The 15,396-nt window shown below is 38.8% G+C and overlaps 1 protein-coding gene across 3 annotated transcripts in view; it reads right to left on the bottom strand.

Annotated features, from left to right (window-relative positions):
* CEP85L (centrosomal protein 85 like) overlaps positions 1-15,396 on the bottom strand; it is a 122,696-nt gene that overhangs the window by 35,618 nt on the left and 71,682 nt on the right. For all 3 annotated transcript variants that reach the window (XM_030035538.1, XM_030035545.2, XM_041129127.1), the window contains one exon: positions 109-230. In XM_030035538.1, coding sequence (XP_029891398.1) covers positions 109-230 — 122 coding nt within the window. The remainder of the gene's footprint in view (positions 1-108; positions 231-15,396) is intronic.

Raw genomic sequence — 15,396 nt, 5'->3', positions numbered from 1 at the left:
TGGAACCTAACAACTTTACTGAGTAAGCAGCTCTCCTGAAAGTCAGTTTCTACATCATAGCTTTTACATCATCTAATCTAATCAATGCAGCAGGAGCAGGTTACTCACCGATCAATCACAATCTCCTTCTGTCTCAGCAGCCCCTCTTTAATTTTCATTAGAGATTCCCAGTTGCTGAAGTCCTGATAGCTGGTAGCTGGGTAACTTTGACGAGATGTTCCAGTCGGAACCTGCATAAAATAATCGTAGAATTAGCCTCCAAAACAGTAAAGGTAAGTAGTATCCTAGGTACTAGGGCATTTACAAAGCGGTTTGTTGTTTCAGAAACCTAACAGCTGTTTTTCAGTTTAATTCAGATTTGCTTTATATAAAACAATCAGATGTTTATAAACAAGTTTCTTGAAATAAACTTCAGTCCAGTATCAGTGATATAAAACTTATTTTATCATTTCTCTACTAAAGAATTCATAGCTCTGAAAGCAGTTTAAGACAAAAACCTCATCTAGAATTTAAGTATGTAATTAAGACAAACACCACAAAATGGTCATATCCTGCTGCAATTCTCGTAGTACTACAAATGAGATAGCTTGATAGCTTTAGACCTGCTGGTAACTGCAGATAATGGTTACCATTCCTTTCACTTGTTCAACTTCCACCTGTAACTTTGGCATATAGAGAAATTCCCCTAGATATGTGTGCATTTAAAATATAAAACATGGGAATATTATTCTGGTTAAATTCTAACTGTTTCCAAGAATCACGAGTAAGAGGTTTCAGGTTTTGCATTCATCTTCTCAAAAGCCAGTTATGTCCACAATAAACTGAGGACAACAGTTGAACTGAATATGAACCAACAACATTATGGTTTGGAAGAAAAGCAAACAACTAACTGGGATGTTTAATACACGTTTATACTCAGAATATAAAAAGTATTACAAATATTTGTATCAGGAATTTACATAAGGGAAAGTTTAAGTTAGAACTTCTGTAACCAGACTGAAGGATCCCAGCATCAGCTGCCACGAGGTATCGATCTAATCTTCCACCAGTTTTTTAACCACTGAAAAAAAATTTCTCTTTTAATATCTGGGAGGCATCCTGGACTATGCTGCCTTTTTCTGTTTTTGGAAGAGAGCAGAAGGAAAAAAAAAAAAAAAAGTGAAAATATGGCTAATTTTTTTTTTTTTTTTAAAGTTTAAATAGATTTTAGGATCTTTTTACTAGTATTGCTCTAAAATGTTTTAAATTTCATTTGAAATTACAATAAACTGTATTAAGACCAAGATATATCATCAACAATTAAAATTAATTTTCAGGGAATATTTCCTTTGCTTAATCAACTGGACAGCTTCAACAGTAAAATTAGTTATGAATTCTTTTTAAAAAAACACCAACAATTCTACACATTAAACACTTCATGCCAATTTCTGGCCAAAGACACACTGAAACTGTTGACTGTGTTCCCTGTTGGACAGTATCAAGTATTGTACCTTTATTGAAATGGCCATATTGACTGGATAAACAGTGCTTTTCGAGGAAAAGTAAAATGTGAAATAACATTAAAATTAAATTTTATCATAAAACGGCTCACTGATTTATGACTATGGTTAATATTTCTTGTCCCATGCTGACTCATGATTACATCCCACAAGCAATAAAAAACACAGAAAACATCTGAAAATTCTCTCAACTGTAGCACCTAAAAAAAGCGCCTCATACAACTGCTTACTGAAGCACATTCTAGCTTTGAAAGTTTTGTGGGCATAAAATTTGTCACATCTGCAATTTCTAGTAAGTCAGTCCATGAAACGTATGCTTGTTCAAGGAAGTTATGTTAAAGATGGCACTGCACTCTACTGGGAGGCAAGGAATGGCAAAGTTAAGTGCTGCTTGGATTAAGACCTACCATCCATTTGTTAACATTTGCGATCAATTTAACAGTTGTCTTGCTTCATTTTTCATGCACAATGATCAATATGCATTAAAAAATCCTAAATTGGTGCTATCACCTTGGCTTTTTTTGGTCTGGGTAGAGGTCTAATGAAGCTTAGGAAAGATACCAAGTCATGATTCTTCCTGTAAGTAATACACGTGCAGAGTCTTTAAGGATCAATGAATATAAAATTAATTTTGCCTGGGTTGCTCAATCCAGACCAGGTAACTTCAAAAGTCGTCTTTGATGCTTACAGAATACCTTCAGATTGCCACGTATTGTTCCGTATTACAATTATCCACATGACTGGCTGAATTAACAGGCACCAGCACAGAACTATTTCAGTGAAAGTCTTTTAGTTACACATGCCATGTCATGCAGTATAAAGTGACAACATCAGGAACTATCACTGTACTTTGTGTCATGAAGATTTCTCTTTTGCTTCTCCCACTACAGTGCTGAAGAATGCTTTTCTATATCCACCTCCATACCATCACGCTACAGTCAAAAAAAGAAAGAAACAGTCCTTAATGCAGTCGGGATTAGATCGTTACGTTTCAGAGCCAGAAATTCCATCTCTACCCTAAAGAAACAACCCACAAGAGTTTGACATGATAAACAGGAAATATATGGCTTTATAAAGCCAAATCTACCCATTTATTTAGCAAGGTGAATTTTGTCTTTAAGACTGAACTATAAAAATGAAGATATTAGACAACTCTTTAAATATAAACCCATCTTAACTGAAAACATTTTGAAAGCCACCAGTGGTTTCTCTAGCAAGCTTCTTCAAAGCAACCCCACTACTTCAACCTAGCACCTTTGCAAACTTAACAGTTTGCACTAAAATTAGAAAGAAACCCTTCAACTTTGGTACAATATATAAGTGACTATAGAAGAAGTCAAATATTAAGGCTGCTGAAAAGCAAGGTAACGGGTAGGGTTTTTTTTTTTAAATCTAATATATATAAGGCCTCCTTAGCTGACTTACCAAGATGCTTTTGGCTTTGGAATGTATTTAATCTTATGGAGTATATACATGCTGTATATACATATGTAAAAACAAATAAAGTATTATTTTGTATTATAACTGTACTTCAATTTGTCACTCTGAACAGATGAAAACAACAACAAAAAATATTTGTTTCTGAGATCACGTTTCAGCCAATTTAAAAAAAAAAAAGAATATGCTAAAAATACTTCTTAGCACTGCCCAGAATAACAAGACACTTCACTCATTTATGAGCACATGGTGTTGACTGCTCCAAACAGCTTTCTAGCTGCTCTGAATGGTGTGGTAACACACAGGTGGTCCACTTACATTCAAGTATTTTGGCTCCTAAGGACATCAAACCAAATAGTGAGAGCAAGATACTCTTTTAGGACTCGTATATAGAAAGCCATCCACAACTCCAAGTCCTCAACTTGAATCCTCCGCAACTACAAAATAAAATACCAGCTTGAAACACACAGCATTCTTTTCCATCTGCCCTAGAAAACACAACTATTTTTGTCGCCTGGCACCTCTTCCAAGAGTATCAGCCTCGGACTGAGAACATCTGTTCAGTTAAACAGTATCCCTTGCACAGTGGCGTCCAAAGGTCCTCACTGGCTTGTTTTTTGACAAGGGCTTGGCCTTGACTTTCACGACCTGGCAAGCCTTCAAGTCACTGCTGAGGCACAGCTAGCTGCTGGGAAAAAAAATACAATAAAAAAATCTTTGCTGTACTAGCCTATATGCAAATATTTATTGCTGGAACACACATTGCTGACTGATTCCATCATGTTTCTTAACAGTGGGAAAAATAATTTTTCTCTGGACTAGATGGTAACAGCATTTGGATAACTGAGGCCAATAATGGCTGCATTTTTAATTGCCCTAATTAAAATTATCTTCTCCAAACACGCTTATAGTTTCTGCCTGGAGCAATTCAGTGTCTCAGCACACAGACTAGCACAGCATTCCATGTAACATGCTGTATCGCAAAGTAAAGGTGGAGGCCAAAAATGTCAAAATGATAGCTAATCTCAAAAAAAGCAATGGATTTTAAAGGGTTTTTTTCCTGAAAGTTGCAGTTTAAATAATTTAGAACTGTCTATACTACAACTGTAAAGTTTTCACAGCCCATTACTAACAGCTAGCACAGCGCCAAAAGTTATGCCAAGTGAATGATCCCTTTTGGCCAACTGCTTGCACTGCCCTACGCTACCATAAACCCCCCTCTGTAGATATCATTCTTCTCTCGCTGTGTTTTACAGGCATTCATTATTCAGGAGAATGAGAATTCCTTGCATCCACAGCTAATCCAAGGCAAAGAACTGGCACAACCAACGTCAGCAGGCGTACAAACTGTTCCTCTTGTTTGACTGACAGTGGAGGGAACAAATATGAGTGTCCCCACGGACCGTGCCGCCGTGACACGGCACTTGCCCTACCACCTCACGGGGTGATGAGGGAGAAAGAAGAGGTGGCTGTGGCAGCAGCAAGCCCAAAGGCACTGTTATCCCAGAGACACCTCTTGCTCTTCGTTCCCCTGTGATGAGAAAAGGATTAGATCTGTAAAGGCAGAGAAGCGGTCACTGATGAGCTCTGCAACTGCTCCCCACCCTGGGTAAGGAAAGAAGGATTTACCCATCCCTTCCTCCCCACCCAGATTTCTGCCTAACGTCAGGCTGAGTGTTTCAGCTCACAACAGCTCCCTTAATTCAGACAATCCCGGCGGATCATCCATCTTTTTTGCCAGCAAAACATGACAAGGCTAGTGGCTCTCATGCAGGAAAAGGAAGAAGAGGCTGCAACCATGGAATCAGGCCCTAATTTTAAATCACTTTAAAAGCAAGGCAAAGAATCATTTCTATAGAAAAAAGACTGTGCCCTGCTGAAACACACTAGAAAGAACAGCCACAAAGAAGCATTATGACACATTCCCAGATGGATAAAAACCAAGGCGATGGACTGATTCAAGAAATCCTCACTTGTGGTGTCCGTATTTCACCACCACCTACTTACCGCTCCACTCTGCTCCATCTTTGCCATTTAGGGAAGATGGTGTTTCTGCTCAGCAGGACATAATCCCTACAATTCTTGGCAGCAACACCTAGGCTGTATCACATTTTGCTATACTTTCACAAATCTCCAGCAGTTGTGGGGGAGAGAACATCTAATCATGCCCTTGCGCCCTTATTCCAGCCACAGTAGATGTGGCGTTCTTTGGGGAATTTTTAATGAGGAGGACGACATAATTAAAATCAGAATTGAAACATCATCAAATTGTGAGGTACTGAGAAATACAGACATATCATAGAGATGTTAGCTTTGCCAACAGTAAGTGGTGAAATCCAGCACAAAAAAAAAATTATCAAAAAATCAGGAAGGCTTGGAAAAAATTCCCAAACACATACTTCAGACAGACATGCAACCTGCAAAGCAATTAATATAAGAGGGACCACAACTAACAAGGAGAATAAACTTGACGGGAGTTCACAATTTAACCTGCCCGAAAATCAGCTTAATGCAAGTCTGGATTGCCTATATATGATATGTCAGGTCACACAGAAAGGGGACAAGGGAAGGAATAAGGCAGTGACTTTAAATAGCTCTGGCATAAACCCAGCTGGAAGAACATATTCGGTTCTGGGCATCGTACTACCAGAAAGTCACTGAAATGGTAGAACATGTTCAAAGAAGAGCAATTCTAATGACTAAAAAGCTTAGAAAGAGTGATTTATGAGTAAAGAGCCAAATACCACAAAGGCTGAAGAGACATGGTATCAGCCAGCAAATACTTGGTTTCCTAGGCTGAGAGTCCATACAAACCAAGGCTGATGGAATGAAAATTGAGATACGACAATTTGGGATAAGACTATCAGGAGGAAAAAAAAAAAACAAAACCAAAAACACCCCCCCAACAACAACAAAAAAACCAAACCAAAAACCCCAAACAAACTAAAAAGAGAAAAGCAGCAAAAGCATCTCACAAAGAATTGAAAGAAGATTCAGATTTTAAGGTTTTAGGATCTACACTGAATAAAGTTTAGGAACTAAAGGGCAAGCTAGTCCTTACTTGATGACACATTGGGACTTCTTCTCAGTGTTAGGGTTAAATTATGCTGCAACCAAGTACGTGTGACTCCGGACAGAACTGACTACACTATGCTGAGAGGAAAATCATTTAGGCTTCAACTCACAGACTGAAAAACAAGATCAAAGCTAATTTAAGAAAGGGCTCACCTTAAAAATATATAGCCACAGCTGAACTACATGGATGCTACACAAAGGTTTTCTACAGAATAAGCAGCCAGCATGACAGATGCACTAATTGTTATCCCAGTTTGCAGTAGCCTAAATTAGTGTTGGTAATTTGGAGTCTCAAAATTGGCTAAACAATACAACAAAAAAAGGACAATTCCTACCCCCTCCACCATTTTCATGTGGGTTTTCTGCTATTATAGAATCAGACCCATTCAGTTTGGCATTGCAATATCATACAGTGTTCAAAATTGCGATCATGAGTTGTTCTGTTCTGCAAGCGGGGAGCGGGGTGGTGGCGGGCAACATGCCTCTCTCTGGTTAAAGAAACCGCATCATTGCGTCCGTTGTATGACTTTTTAAAGCTTTTCCAATAAAAAATTAAAAAGCTAATGCTGACTATTTATAGACACTACCACTATCATCGTATCTTTTAGTAAGTGGAAAGCTTTCAAAAAGGAAAAGAATAAACAGTTATAGCATTAAAATGCCTCCTAAAAGCAGCACTCTCTCTAGCCATTAGACTTGTTTCAAGAATGCTTGACAAAGCCTCCTTCACAAATGAAATCCCCACTGGACACGAGGCATTGCACGCTTATTAGATAGAGACCTCACAGACTTGACCCACATAAGCCAGGGAGGAATTTGACTGTCCTACAAGTTACTGTTATTTGTACATTTACTTCTTCCCCAGCATTGTTTATACTGCAGCTGAGGCTTCTGAACTCAGGTTTGATAACCACAGCAAGAGAGGAAGACATGATCCCTTACCATGACAGCTTACAAATGAAATTAAAAGTCCAGCAAGTACATGGTTGCTGGGTGTCCTGGTTTCAGCTGGGATAAAGTTATTTTTTCTTCCTAGTAGCTGGTATAGTGTTGTGTTTTGGATTTACTAACAGAGATGGGAGAAAACAAATGCTAAGGTCAGGTATGCTATTCACCATGGAGGGAAAAAAAAAATTAAAAAAAAAAAAAAAGCAGAGATTTGCTACTGATGGCATAGTTACAGGGTTTTGATAGCAACCACATGGTCACTTAAACACAGTGTAAATTTACACTGCTATCAAAGAGAGGGGGGCCTGTTCTCCTGCACCTTCTCACCACTTCAAACATTCATACCTTTCAGCTCCCTCCTGACAGCCCTAGTCCTACACTCTCCCTCCATCCCATACACATGAAGGTTATTTGTATCTGGGTCAGGTTCCTATCAGATTCATTGTACAAGGCCATGTGAAATCTAGTGCTGGCACACACTGTTAAGTGGAAAAGCAGCATACAAGACGGCACGTTTTGCAGTGGCACAGCTTTGTGCTGGATTAGTACAAACACACAACCACAAGTTGAATTATCTCAACTCCAGACAGTGCCAAACCCTCCAAAAGTATCAGTTAATGGACTGAGTATTTTCTAAGCTTCTGAAAAAAATACTACTATGCAGCTGCTGTGACACTGTCAAGTTACTGGCCAAGACCTGGTGTTTTTAGCTATGCCATCAGTTCAAGAAAAGGAACGTCCACATGAAAGTGGCATAAGAGAATAAAAACAAAAACCTCCTGCACTTTCTTATCTTTCGAAATAGTCCTGCCTGTGCTGGTTATCTGAATTACAAGAGCACACACAGGACCAAGAGCACAGTCCTAGCCTACAGTCAGAGAGTGTATGTGTGAAAGATCTGTATGTGCTCAGAACCTGCATCCAGCAGGGGTTCCTGAATAAAACAGGAATATAACAGGGGATTAGTAAGGGAAGTGAACCGGAATGCTGGCCACCGCTTAACTGGCATGGTTTCATTCCCTCTAGCATCCTTGATAGTATTGTGCAAAAGCCTCAAACAACAAGCTAAGAAGTCATTATATTAACTCCGAAAAGACTTTGCAAGATCCCTACAGATGGACGTCGTTACTGTACGAGTCAAGGACCGTCTCACTACAAGAGGCTACAGGCACTCAGCAGTCCTCCGTGACTCTCATCTCTGCCACCTTAAGCTACTACGTTCTTCGAGTGAAACTGGCACTCCCAGAGCTGCAGCCTAGATTATATGCCCTCTTCTGTTTATCTTCCTATGAACAATTACACTTCTCTTGCTTTTATGTGTTGTTATAACATTCCTTTATACTCCATGCAACACCAATATTATTTTTGTCAGAAATCCTTGCCATTTATATTCTGGCAAATGTTATGAACACAAAACACTTCTAGGTGCCACTTAATATGACGTTAAAAGCAACAGTGCCTGGAATTTTCCACTGATAACAATTGGGTCTTTCCTAAGTATAGAAGCACTTGTTTTATTAAGTGTTCATTTTATCTTCCCATTACATTTAAATTCAAATATTCTTTACTAAAACGAAAATAATTAACAAATCTGGAGATGAAAGGGAGCTTCCACAAGGAGAACAACTGTAAACAACTGTTAAATTGATTTTTTTGTTTCGTTTTGTTTTCTATTCTGGCCTGGAAAGCACCATGACCAAAAAGTGATTACAGTCATTCAAAGCCCACAAAAAGACCATTGTTATAAGTGCTGCACAAATGTAGGACATATGTTATTTCCTACAAAATTTTATGAACTGTACAAGTAAGACAGAAATAATTAGAAAAAAGGAATAGTTGGGAAGACAAGATAAGGCCCAAATCAGTCATGAATGGAAGCACCCCTAAAAGTAAAATATCTGTCATTTGCACTCAGGCAGCCTCAACCAAGTTCTGATCATTTATAAAAACCTTTAGATTAAATGCACATTGCTAATATTTACAAATACCAGTTTACTGAGGGCCAGTGTTGATGCAAAAAGTGACCTAGAAAGCAAGCAAAAAGGTGTTGTATTTTTTGCCAGCCTGCATGAACTCTGGAAGGATGAGCAGAGCTGGCCACCAGTCTTGCACAGAAACAGACAGGAGCCCTTCTGTTAACTAGAGGATAATGAAAAGAGAGTGCAACTTGGGTGAATATTAGAAGGGGGAGGAAAAAATACTTGCTGTGCAGTAATTGGAGAAGAAAATTTAAAAGAACCTAATATGCACAGAGCATCAGTTTCTCTTAACAAAGCATGCAAACATACTGAAAGAGAGTTAAGTCACTCTAAATCTAACGTGAAGCAGGGGTATACATTTGGGGAAAACTGATGCTCCTCAAATTCTTTATCAAGGGTCCCAATTTTTCAAATGGAAGATCTTTAGATTCTGTGAAGGGTGTTGGCCCCCGAACCAGAAAAATGAGCCTCTCTTCTGCATTCCATTTTAGCTTTTCATGACTTTAAAAGAAACATGAGCCATGACTGTAGTATTCACCAGATTTAAGTGAAATTAAAAAGAAAGAAAAAACTCCCACAAAAATAAAGCAGAAACGTTCAAAATATTTATATGATAACAAACCCAAGTATTCACACAAACTCATAAAAGCACACTTCATTTAAAAATGACAGTCCAGAACTGGTCTCTATGGGCACTTGCAGAAAGAATGGGAGTCTAGCCAAATTACTGGAACCTGTGCATTTCAAGTTTTGCAGATGCAACTTCTGTACATTACAACTGATAGCACATGGGGAAGGAATGATTAGGTAACACAGTTTTCCACTCCCTTTTAGGCTGATAAACCAAAATAGTAAGCAGAAACTTACTCCCCCCCCCGCTTTGTTCTTCTCCAGCTCTCATTACCATGAACACAGATTTTAAAAAGACAAGGAAAAAATACAAGGATATTCTATAAACAGCAGCAAGTGGGGGATTTAGTAAAGCCACCTTACTGAGGATTGGAAGACAAAAACAAGTTCTCAACAAAAACAGCCTCATGCAGAGTTAGTAAGATCTATGGATGTCAGAGCTCTGTACAACACGAGTACAGTACTCATTTACATTTGTTGATGACTACCTTGAAGAACTTCAGCAGATGGAAAAACTAGAGGCATCCTCATGTTTTCTGCCCCCACTGCAGGAATTCTCCCTTGAAGGAACTAGCTGTGTTTCACCCAGCAAACCAAGCAGGACAGCATATGGACCTACTGTGAAAAGATTTCCACTGCTTCAGGCAGGGATTCCGCCACCATCCCTGTACAGCATCGCATACATCACATATCATCAAGTAAACAACAATTACTCAGTCACCCCAGAATTTGGGGGGAAAAAATAAAAATAAAAAAATTTTAACTCACATGGAAGACACCATGTACCTGTGTGACTTTCTAAATTTCAGAGGTAACTACAGAGGCTTTGCACCTCTGACAAATCAGGTCCTGGAATCTCAAAAGTCAGACACTTGAAAATCCTGGCCTGAAACTTCTGCATCACTGACAAACAGAAGAAATGCAGCCAGTTTAACACTGGACTGTCTATGAAATTGGGAACCACACAAGCATGGAAGGTAGTCACACAATTTGTGTGTGGAAAAAGTGACAGATATTTAAACTGTTTGGCTTCAATCCAGATTATGAACCTTTCCCACTTGAGTTTATGAGGGGTACTTGAAACGCACTTGTCTCTAACAAAAGTAGCAGCATGATGTAAGGGTGCATTTGAACATCCGTGTCAGTGTGTGAAGGTGTTTTCTTTCCTTAGGAGATAAACTGGGGGGGGGGGGGGAGCCCTAGTACCTTCTTAATATAAGCAGAAAGAGTAGAAAAAGTTCACAGTAAAAAAATAAATATCACTTGCATCACCAGCAATTAGTACTTGTCACTTGTAGGTCTCAAAGTATCTTAAAAAGAAACTAGCCTTATAATTCTCATTCTACAGAAAGGGAACAGACAACAGCAAAGACAATTTGTCCAAGGCTCTGCAAAGAGCACCAGAAGACAGCAGGTTCTCTAGTGTTGAAACCATTTTATAACCAAAATACTGGTTTTAACAGATACAAATGAGACTATCCCTGCCTGAAGAGAAATAAACATGTGTTGAATCAAGTTTTTGACTGAATTAAAAAGAAAAGCAAGATCTTATCCATCCAGAACATCCTTGGAGCCAAAATGGAGATGAAGCTGCATATTCTGTTCGACAGGATCTGAATCTATTTTTCATCATGCTAGAAAATGTCACACACAAAGGCAGGTCTCCTGATGCTCCAGCTGGAGACTCCCTTTTGAGTCCAATAGTGAAAGAATGAGGGGGGAAAATGATTCCCAGAGTAGTGATGAGGCACTCTGCTAGAAGTGGGGCACCTGCAGCAAACCCTTCCTAGTATACTGTCTAATAGTGCATCGATAATACAAAGATTTGGAAAGAACTAAAAGCTCGTTCAATAACAACTAGTTCAAAGCTGTATGCACACCTCTTTACCTAGTATCTCTGTGATTGAAGCTCAAAATAGCTTTCTTACAGTATTTGGAAGAAAACAGAAATAAACATGTGCTAATCTGGTAACGCGGATGAGATTCGAAATCATCATTTTCCAAATTCCAGTCCACTGCTACTTCCATTAAGCTATACTCTATCCACTAGTCAAATTCAAAAGGCTTGCTAATTCTCAAGTCACCTTTCTGCACTGTCGTTACTAATGTATTTTAGATCAATGGAAACCTGCAAAATCCTCCATAGGTGGAAAGAAGCACCAGGAAGCTCAGGTGGTCTGTAGAGAACTTAGGAGATGCTCTCTAATTTTGCCTCTGTAGTCCTACACACTGAAAAAGTCATACTGAATATTCAAGCAGGTGTGTTTTTCAGCTATACAACCTTCTAAACATATTTGAAGATCCTTTTTACACTGAAATGTCCCCTTTTTTCCTTTCCCTTCCCCTCATCAAGTATGCTCATCCTCTGTTCACAGTGGTAGCTAATAAATTAAACTAATCAAGCAAAACAGTATATCCTTCATCTGTATACTTCTTAATCTACACAGGAGTTATTGCAGTCTGAAGAGTTTCAGATTTAATGTAAATGCTGCAGTTTATTGAAAGAAAAAAAACCCAACTATAGATACCCATTTAGTCTCTTCTTTTAAAACTAGTACTAGAGTAATCCAATATAACATGAATTAGGCAACTGTATTTTAAGACAGAAGAAGGAGGCTCATCTAGAAGGTGGCAAAGTTCATGTTTCAGAAAGAACCGCCTTTATTTTCATTTTCTAATTCACAGAGACGTCAACACTATTTTTATACCAAATACTCATATAACCAACTGATACAAAGGACTGTATTTCAAAACCACAGGACAAATTAATTTTCAGTAGAGGCCACAAAAAGAGGAAAGCAAATAGTTTCTTCTGTAAAAAGAAAGTCATAAAAGGAGGTAGAAAAGCTCTCCACATCATCTCAGTGGCCAGGCAGCTACAGTCAACAGGACCTGTGAGACTATACATGACAAAGTTTCCACACTCCAGTGAGTGACAACAGAACTTCCACGAGGAGGCAGCTGCCTGTAGCAAAATATGTAGTCAGAAAATACTTGCAAGACCGGGAAATCTGTTCTTGCTACTCAGAGATGGTCTGAACCAGAGGAGTAGAGCAACATTTTTATTTTGGCACATTCTACAACAGAATAAAGAAAAATATGAAGTTTTGTACCTCAAATTCTCAAGTAATAACGTTTGGGATCTTAATTTTCTGGCGTGCTAGGAGTGAAACAAAATTTTATTTTTAAAATAAAGGATTTTTTTCCTGCATATGTAATTGTGAAACAGCACTTCATTTCTGAAGAGGGAAAAGACATTGTGTTGTTTAAATAAGCTTCAGTGATTTCTAATGAAGTAAAAAAAAAATTACCTTACTGTTTTAGCTATGAATTGCATGTAAGAAAGGAAGTGATAAATAGCTGACATTCACCATGGGAATTGTGCTAGTCTTATGTATAGCCACTCCACAGAAGAAAAAAAAAAGAAGGAAAAAAAGGCAGAGCAATGGGCAGAAGAAATAAGCGATGAAAAGACAGGCGCCATTCTGTAACATCAACCAAGAGAAAGAAAGGTGTTTCTCGTTCACATTTCCCATATGCACATCTCAAACTAGGACCAACTGAAAATTAGCCTGAAAACCCTTTAAATGTCCGATCTACACTATCTCCATGTCGATCTGAATGAAGATCCCAGTGAGGCAAGAAGTTGAGGCCACCGGTCTACCAGCTCCCCCTCCACAGTACGTGAGGGTGGTTACTGTAGTACTCTGCATGAGAGAGTCCTTCAGCTTCTAAATGCTGCTAACGCGTTCATCATTTGGGCAATGTTTATGCACTTCTGTTAGGACAACCTTCGCCTGAAGATAGGTAGCAGCTGAATCTAAACCCCAATCGTTTCTCCTCCGTTCTGCAGTTACTAATGTTTAAGTGGAGGTAATCCAGCACCACCACTTGGCAACTGGAACATGGTCTTCCAACATTATCTCTCCTTCATATGCCTTTGTCCCGCCGTTCATCCATCACTCATAGCATGTCAAATAACACAACTAATCTCTGTGCTTCCTAGAACAGTTTATCTCAAAGACACTCAACACAGCTTCTTAGGTACAAGGGTCTCAGCACACCACCTAAAGCACATTGCTCAGCTTAACCAATTGAGGACACCAGTAACATCAAAATACAGTTCTCCCAGGCATTTCATAAAAATAAAAAAACCTTCCACTGTAATGACGATCACCAAACTTCCTATTCTGTATCATGTTGCTATTTTGAAGACACTGTGCACCACTGCAATTAACTGCTACTATTCAATTATTTGACCTTCATTAATCTAGTAAAAAAGTACACTTTGTTGACACAAAAACAACCAGGTATTTGAAAGAGCACTTTTTTTGTGCTGTCAATACTCTGTGGCAAAATAAAAAAGCTACATGGCTCAAGTCTGTGCTAATTGTGTTGCCTCCAAGAGAAATAAGTGCTCCCTATGGGGGTATGGGAGGAGGAAGGCCACTGTGGATTTTCAGAGCAAGAGCCAGACAAAATTTCTTGTTCCCCTACTTCTCTCCTAACATTGGGTCAAAGCACCAAAGACAATAAACAGGCGTTACACACTTCTGAGCCCTGTGATCTACTTTAATGGTTAAAAGTTCAGGCCAGTAACAGCAACTGAAATGAAAACATTCAAGCTGACCTTTCTGAAAATGTCTTTGGTTAGTAACAAATCAGATGATTAGTCCTGCCAGAGCCTTCAGCATTCCCAAAATAAGAACTATTTCAGCCCAAGTTGTATAGTTTTCTATTAATTTATTTTGTACAGGTTTTTTTAATCACTTTGCAATGGTATGCTTCACAAGCTGCAGCTTCACAAAATTAAGTTCACCTTGTTTATAATGAAGAACAAAATGTGAAGATCAAACTAATTTAATGACTGTCCAGTGCTTAGGAAAAGTAAATACTTCTTGTCCCAGAGGAGAATAACACGACGCAAAGCCTAGATTTCTCAGCAGAGCTGTTTCCTATAATGCTAACAGAGACTGTAAGTCTCACCATAGAAGCAGGAAAATCTGCAGCCTCAGAAAGGCAACTTCGTCCACATACATCCAAAAAACATTGAGATTCCAGATGTGAATGTGAATCACTGAAGTCAGATAAGCATTAAAGTAGGTATCAGGTAAAACATAAAAACGTATGGGTCATAAATCCATCAAATTCAAGCAAGAAAACTCAAAGGCATAAAAAAACGTTACTATCTCCGAATTGATTAGGCTATCTCCTTACCTGGTGTAAATCTGGAATGCTGTTCACACCAGCTGAAAATACTGCTTTTCCCATATTTCTAGAAGGAAAAAACCTCTCATCTCCCTTCAGGTTGTATTAGGCCTGCAGTGCAAATGCAACTGAAGGATACGTTAGCTGGGTCCTTTCCCTTTGCAGGGATCAGCAAAAAGTGTCTTGTAAGCCACATTTGATGATACCTGGATGGCTACAAGCAATTACATATGATGCAGGAAGCATCTCAGAATCAGGCCAGAAAAACACTGGTTACAAAAAGAAAAGATCTCGTTTTAGCGTTCAGCTTCAATATCAAAATCTGCTGTTCCGTCCCACTTATACAAATAAACCAGTGCGCATCTGTGGGAGCATCCGCTTCTCCCTTCTCTTCGTTTTTAGCTACTTTTAAACCAAACACATACAACACAAGAACCTTAGCAGTGTGATATTGTAGAGGTACACTCGCAGTAAGAGAGAAAACTGCAGCAGCACCATGAAATTATGCACTAAGCTGAGTACTCAGACTTACTGCTGAATTTCTTTACTTGTATATTATAAGTAATTGGGCTTGGGTTACAGTTCATTTCTATGCAGATTCGTGGATTATCAACAGACCA

This window comes from Aquila chrysaetos, chromosome 2 (genome assembly GCF_900496995.4).
Source record: "Aquila chrysaetos chrysaetos chromosome 2, bAquChr1.4, whole genome shotgun sequence".
Classification (NCBI taxonomy): domain Eukaryota; kingdom Metazoa; phylum Chordata; class Aves; order Accipitriformes; family Accipitridae; genus Aquila; species Aquila chrysaetos.
The sequence above is the reverse complement of the archived record's forward strand: the minus strand, read 5'-3'. Positions and strand labels throughout refer to the sequence as shown.